At 40.0% G+C, this 17983-nt stretch overlaps 1 protein-coding gene across 3 annotated transcripts in view; it reads left to right on the forward strand.

Annotated features, from left to right (window-relative positions):
- RNF144B (ring finger protein 144B) overlaps positions 1-17983 on the forward strand; it is a 219947-nt gene that overhangs the window by 163755 nt on the left and 38209 nt on the right. For all 3 annotated transcript variants that reach the window (XM_049884727.1, XM_049884719.1, XM_049884709.1), the window contains one exon: positions 14605-14709. In XM_049884727.1, coding sequence (XP_049740684.1) covers positions 14605-14709 — 105 coding nt within the window. The remainder of the gene's footprint in view (positions 1-14604; positions 14710-17983) is intronic.

Here is a 17983-nt window from a genome sequence, read left to right on the forward strand (position 1 = left end):
ATAAGGATTAAAACCCAAATCCAAACCTGATGCTGTGTAGTTGATTACAACTTCTAGTGACCCAGTAGGACAGAGCAGAACTGTCCCATAGAGTTTGCTATGTTTCCAAGTAGTGGGGTGGTGGACTTTCCAAGGTGGTGGACTTTCCAAGGTTTCCAAGGAGCAGCTGCTGACCTTTCAGTTAGCAACTGAGCACTTTAACCACTGAGCCACCAGGGCTCTTTCTATAAAGATTACAATCTTAAAAATCCTATGGGGGCAGTTCTACTCTGTCCTACAGAGTCGCTGTGAGTTGGAATCGACCCAACAGCAATGAGTTTAATTTTTTTTGTTTGTTTTTATAGTGTTCCATCCTTGCTTCCAAGGAGCACTCTGGCTGTATTTCTTCCAAGACACTCCTTGGAAGCAAGGATGGCGAGACTTCGTCTCATGTACTTTGGACATGTTATCAGGAAGGATCAGTCCCTGGAAAAGGACATCAAGCTTGGTAAAGTAGAGAGGGTCAGCGAAAGAGGAAGACCCTTGACAAGATGGATTGACACAGTGGCTGCAACAGTGGGCTCAGGCATAACAACGATTGTGAGGATGGCATGGGACCAGGCAGTGTTTTGTTCCGTTGTGCATAGTGTTGCTATGAGTCGGAACTGACTTGACAACACTTAACAACAACAACATAGTGTTCTATGGTTGGCTGTGTCAGAATTCTTAGTGGACTAATGGACCGCTAGGTTGTTTAAAGTGTCTGCTTTTAGAATTGAAAATTCTTGTATACATATATAAATGTGAAAATATATCTCTCCAGGATATATTTCTAGAAGTGGCATTGCCTGGGCAAAATGCATGTGCTTTTAAATTGATGTGTGTTGCCAAATGGCCCTTCCATACTGTTGCACCTATTTAACCACCTCACTGACAACGTTCGAGAATGTTTTCAAACTTTTCAGCTTCTCTAATCTGATATGTGAAAAGGACATATTGCATTATTTAATCCATGCTTCCTCTTTCAAGGAGGAAGTAAGTTGTAGCAAAACGAGTTCATCTCATGAATCTTATCTTGATGAAAAAATACACTCTGTCTGATGCCAGACGGTTTCAGCTGACTTTATCCCTTGATAATCACAGTATTGTAGTTAGAAAAATGTGCATAACTAGAAAAGTATTTTACACATTGTTGTTGTTATTGTGTGCCGTTGAGTCTGTTCCAACTCAAAGTGACCCTATATGACAGTAGAACTGTCTCATAGGTTTTTTAAGGCTGTAAATCTTTACAGGAGCAAATTGCCGGACCTTTCTCCCGTGTAGCGACTAGTGGATTTGAACCACCGACCTTTCGGTTAGCAGCTGAACACCTAACCATTGTGCCACTAGGGCTCCTTCTTTTACACATATCAGACATAAACAAACAAACAAAAAAAACTAGTGTTCATTATGGTGACCCTAAGACAATGAGAGATGCTTTCTCACAAACAAGTTTATGTTCAGTGACAACAGTTCTTACTAAATAGGAAAAGGGAATTTTAAAAATTTAGCCAAGGTGAAGCCAAAAAGGTTGTGAGTTAACCAGAAAGTCCAGTTAACCCTAAAACCCCATTTCCTAAACACTAAAGTTCATCAGCTTTGGTTATGTATGTTTGTGGTATGGATTCCAATACGTAAGGTATTTCTTTGAATCAGGTTAGACACAGTCAGTGGCTCATTTCCATGGAAACAGCTATGTGTTAACCAAAAGCCTCAATGGTTTTGAATGATTTCCCACCTACCAGTGAGGAGGTCCCTCTGGTTTGGCTCTTCTGGAAATTGTGTGTGAGTTAGTAGCAACATGAACTTAGGGTGTTCATTAAAATAATCAAGGCAAGGAAAGCAGGGATATTTGAGTACCTACCATGTAAATGGAAACCCTGGTGGCACAGTGGTTAAGTGCTACGGCTGCTAACCCAAAGGCTGGCAGTTCGAATCCACCAGGCGCTCCTTGGAAACTCTATGGGGCAGTTCTACCCTGTCCTATAGGGTGCTATGAGTTGGAATCGACTTGATGGCAATGGGTTTGCGTTTTTTTTTTTTGGTACCATATAAAATGTATTATGCTATGGTACTAATTTTTTTTTTTTTTTTACTCTTACCTCCCGTTTTATAGATAAAAAAAAAAAACATGCAAAATTAAGGAACTTGTCTAAGATCTGTACTTTTAATTCCCGGATCACAGAGTTGTTTGGGCGGAATAACAACCTCTGTGAAAGTACATGATGTACTGCCTAGCACATAATGTGTGCTCCTTAAATTTCATTTGTTAGCATGAATAATGGATGAAAGCCCATTTTAAGTTTTTATGATCCTACAGGTAGTTTCCAAAGCTTGACAATGGCTTATGTAAATGCAAAACTGACAATGGCTATTGTTTTTGCGTACAGAAGTTTCCTTGGTACAAAGAAGGTATTAGGAGTGACTGATTAGAAAAACCCAAAGAGTTTTCTGGAGGACCAAAACCCAAAAAAGTTGCCATGGAGTCAATTCCAACTCATAGCGACCCTGTAGGACAGGGTAGAATTACAGAAGCAGGTTGCCACATTTTTCTTCCATGGATCAACTGGTGGATTTGAACCACCAACCTTTTGGTTAGCTTCTTCCAGAGGACAGAGTGTGTGTAATCTGAATACGTTGATGGCCATGCCGCAGATTGAAGGGATTGAGCATCTGTCACATGCTGTGAACTTTCAACTGTGTGATTTCACACAAGTTATTTGAGGAAATCAAGCCTGGGAGATGAAGAGATCTGGTTCACACAATTGGAGCTGCCAGTATAAAAAAGTGTATATCCACATTTTGAATCTGAAGTCAAGATGCAAGCCCATGCCTCCGGGCTCAAGGACTGGTGTTCTCCCACAGACTCCTCTTCCTCCTCCCCTCCACATTAGGTTTCTGGAAGTTATTTGTGTTCCCCAAAGGACCTCAGTCTAGTGGCTATTTCCACGTGTCTCAGGTTAGTACAGGATTCACTCTAAAGCACAGAGACCTTTACTGCAACTGGAAGAAAAAAAAAAAGCTTCATAGCTCTGACATTTTCCTTTCCTAGGTGGTGGTTGTTGTTAGCCACCATCAAGTCAGCCCCCAACTCATGGCGACCCCATGCACAAAGGCACAAAACACTGCCCAGTCCAGCACCATTGCCATGATCGGTTGCAGATTGAACCGTTGTGATCTGTAGGGTTTTCATTGGCTGATTTTTAACAGTAGGTCACCAGGCCTTTCTTCCTAGTCTGTCTTAGTCTGGAAGCTCTGCTGAAATCTGTTCAGCATCATAGCAACACGCAAGCTTCCACTGACAAACAGGTGGAAGCTGCACATGAGGTGCAATGTCAGGGAATCAAACCTGGGGCTCCCATGTGCAAGGCGAGAGTTCTACCACTGCACCACCAGTGCCTCATTGCCCTAGGTAGTAATGTGGTTAAATACTGGTTATTTTGATAAGGAATGGTGTTTAGTCTTTGATAAACTAAATTTTATGGCGTATGGTATTTATAACGTGCAACGGCTGCTAACCAAGAGGTCAGCAGTTTGAATCCGCCAGGCGCTCCTTGGAAACTCTATTGGGCGGTACTACTCTGTCCTATAGGGTCGATATGAGTTGGAATCGACTTGACAGCAGTAGGTTTGGGTGGGTATTTATAACCTTCAGAAAGAAAAGTAGTAGTTTCAAGTTGTAGATTCCCGTATTTTTTCATACCTTAGTTCTAATAACATGGAAATCATTGTGAGGTAGTGGGAGAACAAGCAAGCGCTCTCTCAATTAGACTATGTTTTAAATTCCAACTCCTATATTTATCAGTCCTGGGGACATACAGTAAGTTATTAAGCAGCTTTGTGTAATAAGGGGGCAATACCAGTCGTAGAGTTGCTATGAAGATAATTTTAAGACACATTCCAAAGCCATAATAACAGCTTGACTAATGTTCTCATTTCCGTCATCTCCCCCGATTCCCCTACCAACCATATAATGAATATTTTTGTTCCAGGCCAGTGGTTCTCAAAGTGTGGCCCTTGGACCAACGGCGTGAGCATCACCTCTGAACTTGTTAAAAATATAAATTCTAGGGCTCCACTTTGCCCAAGCCCAAGCCCAGTGCCGTCAAGTCAATTCTGACTCATAGCAACCCTATAGGACAGAGTAGAACTGCCCCATAGGGCTTCCAAGGCTGAAATCTTTACGTAAACACGCCACTACAACTTTCACCCGAGGAGTGGCTGTTGAGTTCGAACCACTGACTTTTCAGTTAGCAGCTAAGCTCTTTAACCATTGTGCCACCAGGGCTCCTTGGACCCACTTTAGACCTACTGAATCAGAAACTCTAGGGATGGTACCTAGCCATGTGTGTTCTAGTATGTCCTCCAGGTGATTCTGATGCACTGTCCTTGGGTACTTAGAACACTGTACTGGTGAAGCACGTACTCGTTGCTCAATTTCATGTGCTTTGAAGTATGTTTCCTCTGACTGCTGACACACATTTGTGAAACCACTGGTCATATGCCTTTGACTTGATAGTTCAGTATGTCAGAATTGTTGCTTATTCAAAACTTGTTTCAATAGTGGCAGTTCAAGGCTTGTAACTAAGTTAGTTTTTAATGAGAGTCAAGCCTAGTCTTGAGTATGTAAGCATATGGATTTACTAAGAGAAAAGAAAGACTGGCTCAAATTTATGGCAATTACAACAAAGGAAAAAATGCATATAAAACTTCTGATTTCTAGGAACTTGCATTTTAAGAAATGTCAATAAGTTTACATGGAGGGGGGGATTTTACCCCCAAAATTCCTCCTTAGGGGAAAACTCTGAGGTAAAGAATAGTCTTGTTATTTTTTTTGGAATTTAAATTACAAGTAGAAAGAGATTCTGATTTTGCTGTGGAGTAATTGAATAAAACTATTTCAAATTAATTCTGAATGAAACAGGACTGCTAATATCCAACTTAATCATTGTCCAACCTTTTCTACTGGTTCAGAGTACACGTTTCTTAAATCCAGTAGATCCTTTTTGGTAAGTGTAACCAAGGAGAAAGTTTCTTTAAGGTTTAAGTCTGTTCTGAACTGTTAGCACCTAGTTCCTAATCATCATGCAATGTGGAGAAGCAATCTTCTCTTGAGGAAACTGTAACACATCACTGTTGTCCAACTTCTAGGCCATTGACGCAAGCCATCTTGCATGCTGGCTTTGTAGGTTATACCCTGTAGAAAAAAATGTAGCAGATGATGGGTTGGCTTCATTTGCTCATTTATACAATGTACATTTTTTTTTAATTCAAAAATTTATATTTTCATTCATACTGCTACCATTAATTTTAATTAGATTTTATTTACCTATAATTTATTGAAACTATGATTTAAACACTGTTATAGTTTTTTTTTTTTTTTTATAGATGTTGGGGTTGTTCTTTAAAAAATAATAGTGAGAATTCCTGCTTTAAGGAACATTAAAATCTGAGGTTTGATGAGCAGTGCTTTAAAATTTTTTCCAAACATTTATTATAAAATTTTTCAAACATACAGCAAAGGTGAAAGAAATTTACAGTGAATACCTGTATACCTACCACCTTTCAGATTTTGTCATGAACTTTTTACTCTATTTGCTTTATCATTAGCTTGACGTGGTTTTAATATTCACTGCAAATTCTCTAGTAGAACCTAAGCATTCAATGTGTTTGCATAGGTTGGGTTGAATGGTTGTCATTTTAAGCAGATAACTTGCATAGCCCTAAATCAGGTCCTGTGTACAAGAATTTCTTCCTCCCCCCCCCCCATTCATTGTTTAAGGGACCACATTACTCAAACATCATACTGTTTATTTCATAAGCCCATTTATTATTTGGCTGAAGGGTGACCTGCAGAAAATAGCTTCAATTCCATGTTCAAATGATATCTTACGACAATAGTCTCATGGGTTCCTCTAGTCTCTATCAGTCCAGTAGGTCTGGCCTTTTTAAGGAATTTTAGTTTTGTTCTATATTTTTCTCCTATCAGGACTTTCTATGGTATCTTTGGTCAGAAGGATCAGTATTGGTAGCTGGGCACCATCTAGTTCTTCTGGTCTCAGGTTTGAAGAGGTTGTAGTTCATGTAGGCTATTAGTCCCATGGAGTGGTTTCTTCTTTCATCCTTTGATTTCCATCATTCTCTTTTGCTCCATATGAATAGAGACCAATAGTTGTATCTTAGATGACCACTTGCAGGCTTTTAAGACCCCAGATGCTATGTACCAAACTCAAGCATAGAACATTACCTTTGTGAACTATGTTATGCCAATTAACTAAGTTGTCTCACAAGGCAGGAGTTTCTTGACCTTTTATTAATTTGGAATCTGTTCCTTTCTGTGTTGTTGAGACTTTTTGTGCATTCTGAGAGATTCAGAGGGAATATCTTGGTTCACTGGAGGAACTTACCCCTTGGTTCAGTGGAGGTGGAAAAAGAAAGTGATAAATGAATTCAGTGAAATTTGTCTATATTTAATTTAAGCTGTGCTTATTCTGTCTGCTTATATTGGACCTGTCTTCTGGCGCCTTGGTGCCAGAGAGGGCTGGCAGTTCTGAGGTCTAATGTTTCTTTGGAGGAAACGGAAGGATGTAAACTTGGCAAAACTTCTAATTTTCTTTCTTCTAGAATCATTGTTTGTTTTTCTGGCTATACTGTGTCATAAAGTAGCACCTGGCACAGATGGGACTCTTTGGGACTAGTATAAGAATTGGGGCCTCCCTCTTTCAAGAAAGGTGAGGAAGAGGAAAGACCTCTGAAAGGTCAATGCAAAAGCTATTGAATTACTTATGTTGGAAGCAGAACTTTCTGAGGCTAGTGCCTACTCACTGCTCCTTCCAGTTTAGAGGGTTTTATTGGCTTCATTGTGAGACTGGACCAGCCTACCGCATTTCCAGTGGATTTCTCTTCAGAGCTCTTTCTGTCATTTTCTTAATTTAGATGTTTCATGATCACCTGAGATAAACATAGAAGGGTTTGATCATTCTTGCTTGGTGGGAACTTGAGGGACTTTTGACGGGGGCCCAGATTTAATCTCCCACGTTGAATGACTCTTCTCGAACTTAAGAGTTGGACCTAAGTAGCCTTTTGTGGAAAAAATAACAGCATTGTTTTGGTCTAAAGTATTTAAAGTCCCTCAGTCAGAGCTTTAAAATTTGCATATATAGTTTTCTTCTTAAGCTGTCTTTACTGTATATGTCTTCTGGAACTGGTTGTAGGTATTTATTCTCAATGGAGATGTTGGTTGGAAAGTAGTCCCTCATTCCTCAGTGTCACTTTACATTAATAAATAACTTAAAGGCAGTGATGAGGGACACAAAAGTATCTTCCCTGATTAGAATTGAGGGCATGGATGGTACTGAACCAGAGGTTCTCAGACTTGCTTGCACATTGGAATCATTTGGAGAGTTTAAATATACTGATGCCAGTTCAGCAAGTTTGTAGGATACAAGATCAATATACAAAAATTAATTGTATTTTATGCACTAATAAGGAACAATGTGATAATGACACTAAGAAAACAGTTCTATTTATAATATCATCAAGAAACGTAAAATACTTTGGAACAAATTTGATGAAAGAAGTACAAAACTTATACTGTGAAAACTATAAAATGTCTAAAGAAATTAAAGACCTAAATAAATGGAAAGACATCCCATGTTCATGGATTGGAAGACTGAATATTGTTAAGATGGCAGTACTCCCTAAAAGGATCTACAGATTCAATGCAGCCTCTATCAGAATCTCTGCTGGCTTCTTTGCAGATATTGACAAGCTTATCCTAAAATCCATATGAAAATTTGAGGGACCTAGAATAGCCGAAACAATGTTGAAAAAGAACAATGTTGGAGGATTCACATTTCCCGATTTCAAAACTTAATACAAAGCTACAATAATCCAGACAGTATGGTACTGACATAATGATAAACCTATAGACCAATGGAAGAGAATTGAGACCCTAAAAATAAACCCTTATATTTACGATCAATTAATTTTCAACAAGGGTGCCAAGACAATTCTGGGTAGGGGGAATAGTCTTTTCAACAAAAAGTTCTGGGACAACTGGATGTCCACATGCAAAAGAATAAACTTGGACCCTTATCCCACACCATATACAAAAACTAACTCAAATTGAATCACTGTTGTGTGATTAATTACTTTTGTATGTGGCCTTTTTAGCCATGGTCTTGTGGCTCCCACCTAGGTGATTGGATGGGGCTGTGTAAATAAGGTAATTGTGGCTCACTGAGGTGATTGGTCAGTTTTGCCGTAAAAGAGAGTTAACTCCAGAGCAGAGAAGACAGCCCGCCACCACCACCAGAGGAGAGACCTGCAGCACAGACCTGCGGCAGAAACCCACAGGAGATGGTGCGGTGGGCTTCCTGGCCCATGGAGTGAGAAAGCTGAGTACCTTTGGGTAGAGACTGAGGGCCAGGGAGAAGTCTATGCCTGACCCATGAATTTGGGACTTGCCTGCCTCCACAACCATGTGAGCCGTTCATTTCCTTTATATGGTTCATGAGTTCTGTGAGACGTTGAGCAAATTAGGGAACCCAAAGACAGAAGGGAGAATACTGAGGTGAGAAGGAGTAGCTGATGTTAGAGATGATGGAGTGGTGCAGCAGCTTGGAAAAGTTGGACATTTGGGACATCATTAACCTCCGCCTCATAGGAACCAGCTTTGCACTGATCCTTATAAAAGAAATTATTCGTTTAATCATAGACCTATATGGAAGAGCTAAAACTGTAAAACACTTAGAAGAAAATGTAAGAGTAAACCTTTGTGGTTTTGGGTTAGGCAAAGCCTTCTTCGATATGATACCAAAAGCATGAACAAACACAAGAAAGAAATGGATAAACTGAACTTCATCAAAATTAAAAGTTTTGTGCTTCCACAGATACCATCAATAAAGTGAAACGGCAACCCACAGCATGGGGAGAAATACTTGCAAATGATATATCTGATAAGAGAGTTATATCGGAAAAAAAATATAGAATTCTTGACCGCTCTGAGCAGGATCACAATAGAAGGTCCCGGCTAGAGTAGGGAAAAAAATATAGAACAAAATTCAAATTAATAAAAAAGACCATATTTACTGATCTGAGAGAGACTGGAGGAACTCTTGAGACTATAGCCCTTAGATGCCCTTCTAACTTGGAACTGAAGCCATCCCCGGAGATCACCTTTCAGCCAAATAATAGACAGGCCTATAAATAAACAACAGCATAAGGAAAGTGCTCCTTAGAACAATCATCTACATGAGACCAAAAGGACAACATACGCAAAAGCAAAGATGAAAAGGCAGGGAGGGCAGGAAAACCAGATGGATGGAAATGGGGAACTCAGGGTGGGTATGGGGTAAGTGCTGATGATACATTACAGGGAGTACAACCTATATCATGGAACAATTTGTCTGTAAACTATTGAACGGGAAACTATTTTACTCCTGTAAACCTTCACCTAAAGCATGGTAATAATAATAATAAAGAACTCATAAAAAACTCAATAACAACAAAATTAAATAACCCAGTTTAAAAAATTGGCAAAGGACCTGAATAGACATTTCTCCAAAGAAGATATGCAAATGACCAATAAGCACATGAAAAGATGATCAGTATCATTAGTCATTAGGGAAATACAAATCAAAACCGCCATGAGATACCACTTCGTACCCACTAGGATGGCTATGGTGAAAAAAGACAGCCAGTAGTAAGTATTGACAAGAATGTGGAGCAATTAGAACCCTTATACACTGCTGGTGGGAATGTAAAATGGTGTAGCTACTTTGGAAAACAGTTTGGTGGTTCCTTAAATGGTTAAACATAGAATAACCATATGACCCAGGAATTCCACTCCTAGGTGTAATACATGAAAAAAGCAAGAGGTCATTAAAAAGACAGGAAGGAAAGACCAAAATGGATGTCAGAAGAGACTCTGAAACTTGCTCTTGAGCACAGAGTAGCTAAAGCAAAAGGAAGAAATTATGAAGTAAAACAGTTGAACAGATGATTTCAAGGGGCAGCTCCAGAAGCCAAAGTAAAGTATTATAATGACATGTGCAAAGACCTGGAGATGGAAAACCAAAAGGGAAGAACACACTCTGAATTTCTCAAGCTGAAAGAACTGAATTAAAAATTCAGGCCTCAAGTTGCAATACTGAAGGATTCTATGGGGAAAATATTAAACGACTGAGGAAGCACCAATAGAAGATGGAAGGGATGCATAGAGTCACGACAATAAAAAGAATTGGATGACGTTCTGCCATTTCAGGAGGTACTGTATGAGCAGGAATCAGTGGTACTGAGGGAAGAAATCCAAGCTGTGCTGAAGACATTGGAAAAACAAGGCTCCAGGAATTGATGGAATACCAATTGAGATGTTTCAACAAACAGATGCAGCACTGGAAGTACTCACTCATCTATGCCAAGAAATTTAGAAGACAGCTACTTGGCCAACCAACTGGAAGAGATCTATATTTATGCCTGTTCTCAAAAAAGGTGATCCCACCAAATGTGGAACTTATCGAACAATATCATTAATATCACACACAAGTAAAATTTTGCTGAAGATAATTCAGAAGCGGCTATGGCAGTATATCGACAGGGAACTGCCAGAAATTCAAGCCAGATTCAGAAGAGGACGTAGTACCAGGGATACCATTGCTAATGTCAGATGGATCCTGGCTGAAAGCAGAGAATACCAGAAGGATGTTTACCTGTGTTTTATTGACTGTGCAAAGGCATTCAACAGTGTGGATCATAACAAATTATGGATAACATTGTGAAGAATGGGAATTCCAGAACACTTATATATGCTCCTGAGGAACCTGCACCTAGATCAAGAGGCAGTTGTTGGGACAGAACAAGGGGATACTGCAGGGTTTAAAGTCAGGAAAGTTGCACGTCGGGGTTGTATCCTTTCACCGTAGTTGTTCAGTCTGTATGCTGAGCAAATAATCTGAGAAGCTGGACTATATGAAGAAGAATGGGAGACCAGGATTGGAGGAAGACTCATTAACAACCTGTGTTATACAGATGACACAACCTTGCTTGCTGAAAGTGAAGATGAAGATCAAAGACCACAGCCTTCAGTGTGGATTACACCTCAACATAAAGTAAACAAAAATCCTCACAACTGGACCAATAAGCAACATCATGATAAACAGAGAAGAGACTGAAGTTGTCAAGGATTTCATTTTACTTTGATCCACAAGCAACGCCCATGGAAGCCACAGTCAAGGAATCAAACGACGCATTGCATTGGGCAAATCTGCTGCAAAAGACTTCTTTAAAGTGTTGAAAAGCAAAGATGTCACCTTGAAGACTAGGGTGAGCCTGACCCAAGTCATGGTGTTTTCAATTGCCTTCTATGCATATGAAAGCTGGACGATGAATAAAGAAGACCAAAGAAGAATGGATGCCTTTGAACTGTGGTGTTGGCAATGATTATCGACTGTACCACGGGCTGCCAAAAGAACAAACAAATCTGCCTTGGAAGAATTACAATGAGACTGTTCCTTAGAAGCAAGGATGGTGAGACTGTGTCTCACATACTTTAGACATGCTGCCAGCAGGAATCAATCCCTGGAGAAGGACGTCATACTTGGTAGAGTAGTGGGTCAGCGAAAAAGAGGAAGCCTTGAATGCCTATGAAGCAGTTCTACCCTGCACACACGGGGTCATCACAAGTCCAGATTGACTGGCAACTGGTTTTGTTTCTGTATACCAAATTTCCAGTTTGTGTATGTGGGCTCAAAACCCCTGTGAAGTAACCATGACAGATATTACCCTTTGCTCTCTAAAAATTAAGGGACAGGAGCTTGGGTCAACAGTTCAAGTAATTTTCTCATCTTCACCTGAAAGAATGGGGCTGGGGCTACCAGGTATTAGAATCTGAAGGTCATTGCACTGTTCACTTTGTTTTCCCCAGATACCGTCCCCTTGAGCCTCAAGGCCATGCGTTTTTAGGCTCTTTCTGCTTTCTTTAAGGAGCCCTGGTTGCACAATGGTTAAGCGCTCATCTGCTAACCAAAAGGTTGGCAGTTCAAACCCACCTAGCGACTATGCAGGAGAAAGACCTGGGAATCTGCTCCCATAAAGATTACAGCCTACGAAACCCTATTGGCAGCTCTGCTGTCACATGGGGTCGCTATGAGTTGAAAATGACAGCACACAACAACTGCTTTTTTAAAGTGGTAGCTGATAGGGGGAGGGCATGGGGGGAAGGAATCAAGGCAGTAACACTGGAATGGGCGTGGCAGACGGAGGAGGTCCTCAGGGGCAGAGCCAGGTGGACAGGCCTTCACATTATTTATTTGTCCCTTGGTATGACATTCCTTTCTGTGAGCCACTTGTATTTTTCCTTTTGGTTTGACTACCCATTGGAATTCTTCTTCCCCATCTTTCCCACTGCTGCTCTCTTCTCCTTGCCACCATTGCGGGTACTAGAGGTCATGTTTGGCTCAGTGAATCCTAAAGCAAATGACCATTCACTTTTGCTTTTGAGAAAGTGGAAGTTAAAACATAGTATCTATATTGAGGTGGATCTTGGAGGATGAGTGGCTTAAGAAGATCTCTGCTCCCAAATATTTTTATTCCCAAATTCATACATAATCATGAGCATTTATTTCCCCACATCTTTAAGTATTATTTGAAAACATTTTTAATCACTTTGTAGCATTCCAGTATATGGCTTTAGCATAATTTATTTAAGTGTTTTTCTATTGTGGATATTTAGGTTTATTTTCTAGATTTTGCTGTGGAAGTTATAGAAAACTTGACTACTTGGAGAAGAGAATTACTGACTATTGCAAGAGACACAAATCTGCTTTTCATGGTTTATCCTAGTCATTGATTTATCAGAACACTTTAACAGTCCTTTCAGTCAAATGTGTACATAATTATTTTTCTAAAGAGATAAAATAGTGATGTTAAATCTTATTTTCAGATTGGAAATATGGACAAAGATGGTCAATGAAAGGAATAAATCTCACAATTATATCTTTGGTACACTATAGAATTTATTTACTGATTTAAACTTTTATTAAAGATTTATACAAGAGCAGTATTTTTTTTTCAACAGCAGTTTTTTTTACTGTGGTAAAGAATATATAAAACAAAACATTTGCCATTTCAACCATTTTCATGTGTGCCACATTTTTACACAAATAACGTGCATCTGTGTTTGTTTGCCAGCCCCCCCCATATCCCCCCTGCCCCATGAGGCACCCTTGCAAATGCTGCCATGCCAATCTTCTCTACATGTTGCTGTAAAAAAAAATTAGCATAACACACTTACAAAAATACCTCACGGGGGAGGGCGCAGCTGGCAAACAAATGCAGAAGGCACACATTATTTGTGTAAAAAAATAAGTCCACCTCAGTAACCTTCACCATGTTATGCAACCATCACCACCACAACAGTATTTATAATTTAGCAGTTTGATCCATGAATTTGTAAATTGGGAAATTCAAACCCAGTTATAAATAATCATCACCTCTTAAGAGTCATTAATTTCTATTTTGGAATTGGATTGCCATGAGTCAGTCTACTTGACAGCAGCCGGTTTTATATTCCTCAAACATTTGAGTTTGACTTTTCTTTATCATGCAGATGGAAAAGAGCTCATCAGTTATGAGAAACTTTGTAGAAATTGAGGAGCCAACTTTGGGACTTCTTAGTTTTACCTGCTGGAACTACTGCCTTGGATTTTCTTTGGGACGCGTGGAAATAGGTTGCTGAGGGAGAAGGGGAAGAGTTAGAGGGCTCCATAATGCTATCAGTTCCTCTCCTCCTTTCTAAGTCAGACTCACATCTCATGTGCTGCCGAAGATCCAGGTGCAACAGGCAGTGGGTAGACCAGGTTTGTCCTTAGTGTTCTGCCCCTTCTCCTCTCTGCATTTCTTTTTTTTCTATCCAATTCTTTCCCCAGGTAACCAGTGAATACCATTTTTTCCACTCAAATCTCTTCCTCATGGCATCAACCAAGTAAGGACCCTGTTTTTGGAAAGGTCTCAATCTTCCAAATTGTCTGTGCTGTCTCCAGTCAGCAAGAAGTCACCTGATCTTCCCAAATTTGACACTATCTTTTTCAGGTGGCTTTGCCTTTTAAGAGTGTTCCTAGATAAAGCATTGCTTTACTCTACCTTTGATTCTGTTTGGCTAGCTCAGGGCAAACTTTCAGGCAAACTTTGAGGAAGGGGACCACTGGGCAAAAATGGAATTGAGAACTCACCTAGGATTAAAGAAAGAAGAAGAAGAAAGAAACCCTTTATCATTTGTGCAAAAGAATGATTTTTCTTTTCCCAATCTATGGTGGAGAAAAAATGTGTTAGTGTACAGGAATCTGACTTACTGCCTTGAATAAACTCAATACTCTTAGGATGAAGTCATATATAATTAATTGCCTGTCTCTGCATTCTTTCCAAAGTGATGGCTCTTAGTATTCACACTTGTGATAACTTACGTTTCATGAGTACAAGAGCCCCAGGACTGCCAATTAAGGAAGAAGAGGCAGTGGCGGTTCTGTTATGTAACCTATGTACCACTGTAATGTGGTGGGTAATGGTCTGTCTGCTTTCTTCTTCTAGTGCCTGAAACAGTACATGCAGTTGGCAATCCGCGATGGATGTGGGTCCCCCATCACTTGCCCTGACATGGTGTGCCTAAACCACGGAACCCTGCAGGAAGCTGAGGTATGGGCAGGTGCTACAGTTTTCTCTTCTTTTTGACACTGTTTACTAGAATGTTACCCCTTTACCTGCCTGCCAGGGAGCCTAGAAACCAAATACAGAGGTTAATTTTTTTTTAAAGGAGTATTTTATGTAGACCGTTAACACTGTCATTTACCTCGGGTCTATTTCCAGGTGCTGTCTGAATGTTGCAGAAGCTCTACGATAGGTGATGCCACTAGCAATGACATTTTCTCAAAGTGGTGTCTGGTCTGGTGATCTTTAATCTTTAAAGATAAACAGATCACAGATTAGCCACAGTTACAATGTAAACTATTGTGGTTCTGCACATGTAGCCTGAGTTGAACAAAGGAGCAGAGGAAAGCCTTTCAGTCTGTATCAGACCTCAGTGTCTTTCTTCTTTGAATGGGTTCTCCTCCCGTTTTCTGACTGTGATTTATCTCTTGTCTTTGTTCAGTCCCCAGTCATTAGCTCACCCCTACACCTGCCTTTTCACCTTCAGACGCTGCTCACTTTAACTCAGAAGATAAAGAGCCCTTATCTATACTTGCGGAGTTTATAAGCCTCCCAAAGTGGTCCCAAGAAACAGGCAAAATAAGTTATTCATTCCACAAACACTTAAGAGAACGCCTGCTTGTGCCAGGCCCTGTTCCAGTTGTTTTCATGGCCAATGCGCTATCCATTCCTTTCAACCAACTCATGAAATCACTTTTTTAAAAGTTTTAACAAAAACTATTTTTTTAACAACAACAAAAAGTAGTTACTTTCAGATAAGGAAACTGAGGCTCAGAGGAGCTAGAAAGCAGAAGAGCTAAAATTCTAATTATTTATGACCACCATAATAACATGGCTTCAAGAATAGCACTAGGTAGATAGAATTAATGATAAAGGACTTGATAGTTGGAAGTCCAAGAATGTGCATATATGTATATGTGTGGATAGATATAGGCATAAAAAATCAAATCAACCCCATGTTGTCAAGTCGATTCTGACTCATAGTGACCCTATAGCACAGAATAGAACTGCCTCATAGGGTTTCCAAGGAGCGGCTGGTGGATTCGAACTGCCGACCTTTTGGTTAGCAGCCAAGTTCTTAACCACTGCACCACCAGGGCTCCAGATATGTGTGTGTATGTGTGTGTGTGTGTACATGTATGTGTATGCACATATATGTGTGTGTGTATAGAGAGAGAGACTGGGGGGGGGCTAAAACAGTTTAATGTTCAGCTATTAATGGAAAGGTTGGCAGTTTGAATTCACCCAGAGGCACCTCAGAAGAAAGGCCTGGTGATCTACTTCTGTAAGATCCCAGCCATTGAAAATCCAGTGGAGTGCAGTTCTCTGAAACACTTGAGGTTGCCATGAGTTGGAATTGACTTGGAGGCAACAGGTTTGGTTATATATATATATATGCTTTGCATTGTAAGAAAAAGCAGTAAGAAAGATCTGTGTGTGGTTGTCCTGTGTTCAGCTTATGGGATATTATCTGAGTGGTACAAGCGAGTTTGAAGGCTTTTTTTAGGGAAGAATAAAAGGATTATATAATGGTTTAGAGGTAATTCATTAGTAAAATTCATTAAATAATTTAGATAAATTTTTAGTAAAAAGGTATGTAGTGGATAGAAGGAAATTAAAGTGAGGAAAAATTAAGTTAGTTACCAGGGGCACTGTTGATCTATGCAACTTGGAAATGATTTTCAAAATGAGATTCAGGTGTTCAGGGGCATTTTTCTATGCATAGTCCTTCAAGGAAAGATGACTTTTTTTTTTAAACTTGCTTCTCTAGTGTCTGATTGACCAACAAATAACCATTTATTAAGGGTGTACAGTGTGCTGGCTATGTTCTAGGCTGGGATAAAACCAAACCAAACCTATTGCTGTTGAGCTGACTCTCACAGCAACCCTATAGGACAGAGTAGAACTGCCCTATAGGGTTTCCAAGGCTGTATTCTTCAAGGAAGCAGACTGCCACATCTTTCTCAGAGTGGCTGGTGGGTTCAAACTGCTGACCTTTCAGTTAGTCGTCAAGTGCTTAACCACTGTACCATCAGGCTCCTTCTAGACTGGAATACAGATTACTCCTTTTGAAGCAAATAGCACACACAGGGTCTGGGGCTACACCACATTCCTTACTGACTTGCTTTAAATCAAGTTTTACTCAAATATAGTTGTTATAATATGTAGCTTTTAATCTAGATATTATTGAGTATATTATTGCATATTGTTTTGTTAGGTGCTGTCGAGTTGGCCTCTGACTTATGGAGACCCGATTCACAATGAATAAAATGTTGCCAGGCTCTGTACCCTTCTCATGATCAGGTGCAGATCAGACTGTTTTGATCAATAGGGTTTTCATTGGCTGATTTTTGGAAGAAGGTCTCCAGACCTTTCTTCCTAGTCCATCTTAATCTGGAAGCTCTGCTGAAACCTGTTCAGCATGATAGCAAAACTCAGTCCTCCATTGACAGATAGGTGGTAGTTGCATATGAGTTGCATTGGCTGGGCCTTGAACCCAGGTCTCCCACATGGAAGATACAAATACTTCTACAGAGCTACCAGTGCCCCCATATTGAGCGTATTATAGTAAGGCTTATACACGTTGTCCTTGACTGGATTTTATATCCATGACTTCTTCCTTCTACCTTTTAAAACTATTTAATTACACAGGCAATACATAAACATACTTCCCTTGTTAAAAATAATTCTGGATAAGTTAAGCCTTCCTTTTTGTCTTCTGCTATTTTTTTTTATTTATAATGCAATACCTGGCTCTTCGTCATTTGTTGTCTTATAAAATGCATTTAAGTAGAATGTTTTTTCATCTTCAAATTTAAGCTCTTTCCTCCGAATGCTTTCCTGTGTATGTCTAGCTTACGCAATTGGCTGTGTTCCATGTGTCTGCCCCCTGCTGGCTTTGAGTTGTGCCTGCTTTTGTGAATCCTCCAAATTGGCTCAGCTGTGGCTCTGCCCCTTGACGTTTATTTATCAGGAATAGTCTTGTCAAGGAAGCATTTAATGCCCACTCTAGATACTGTTTGCCCACATAGGAAACAATAGAAAACGGCAGTCCCCCCTTCAGTGTCATGCAAGCTGGTAGGAGACAGTGATGCTGGAGGTCTTTTAGCTAGAGGTGAACCCGGTGGGAGCCAGGGAAAAGTCAGATTTTCCTTCATTGCATCATCTAGTACTTTCAGCTGTTGCTCGGTAGGGCTTTTCCAGTGTACTTGATCCAGGAATCTTGTCCAACATGGAATTATGAAACGCAGGACACAGATGG

This window comes from Elephas maximus, chromosome 1 (assembly GCF_024166365.1).
Source record: "Elephas maximus indicus isolate mEleMax1 chromosome 1, mEleMax1 primary haplotype, whole genome shotgun sequence".
NCBI lineage: Eukaryota > Metazoa > Chordata > Mammalia > Proboscidea > Elephantidae > Elephas > Elephas maximus.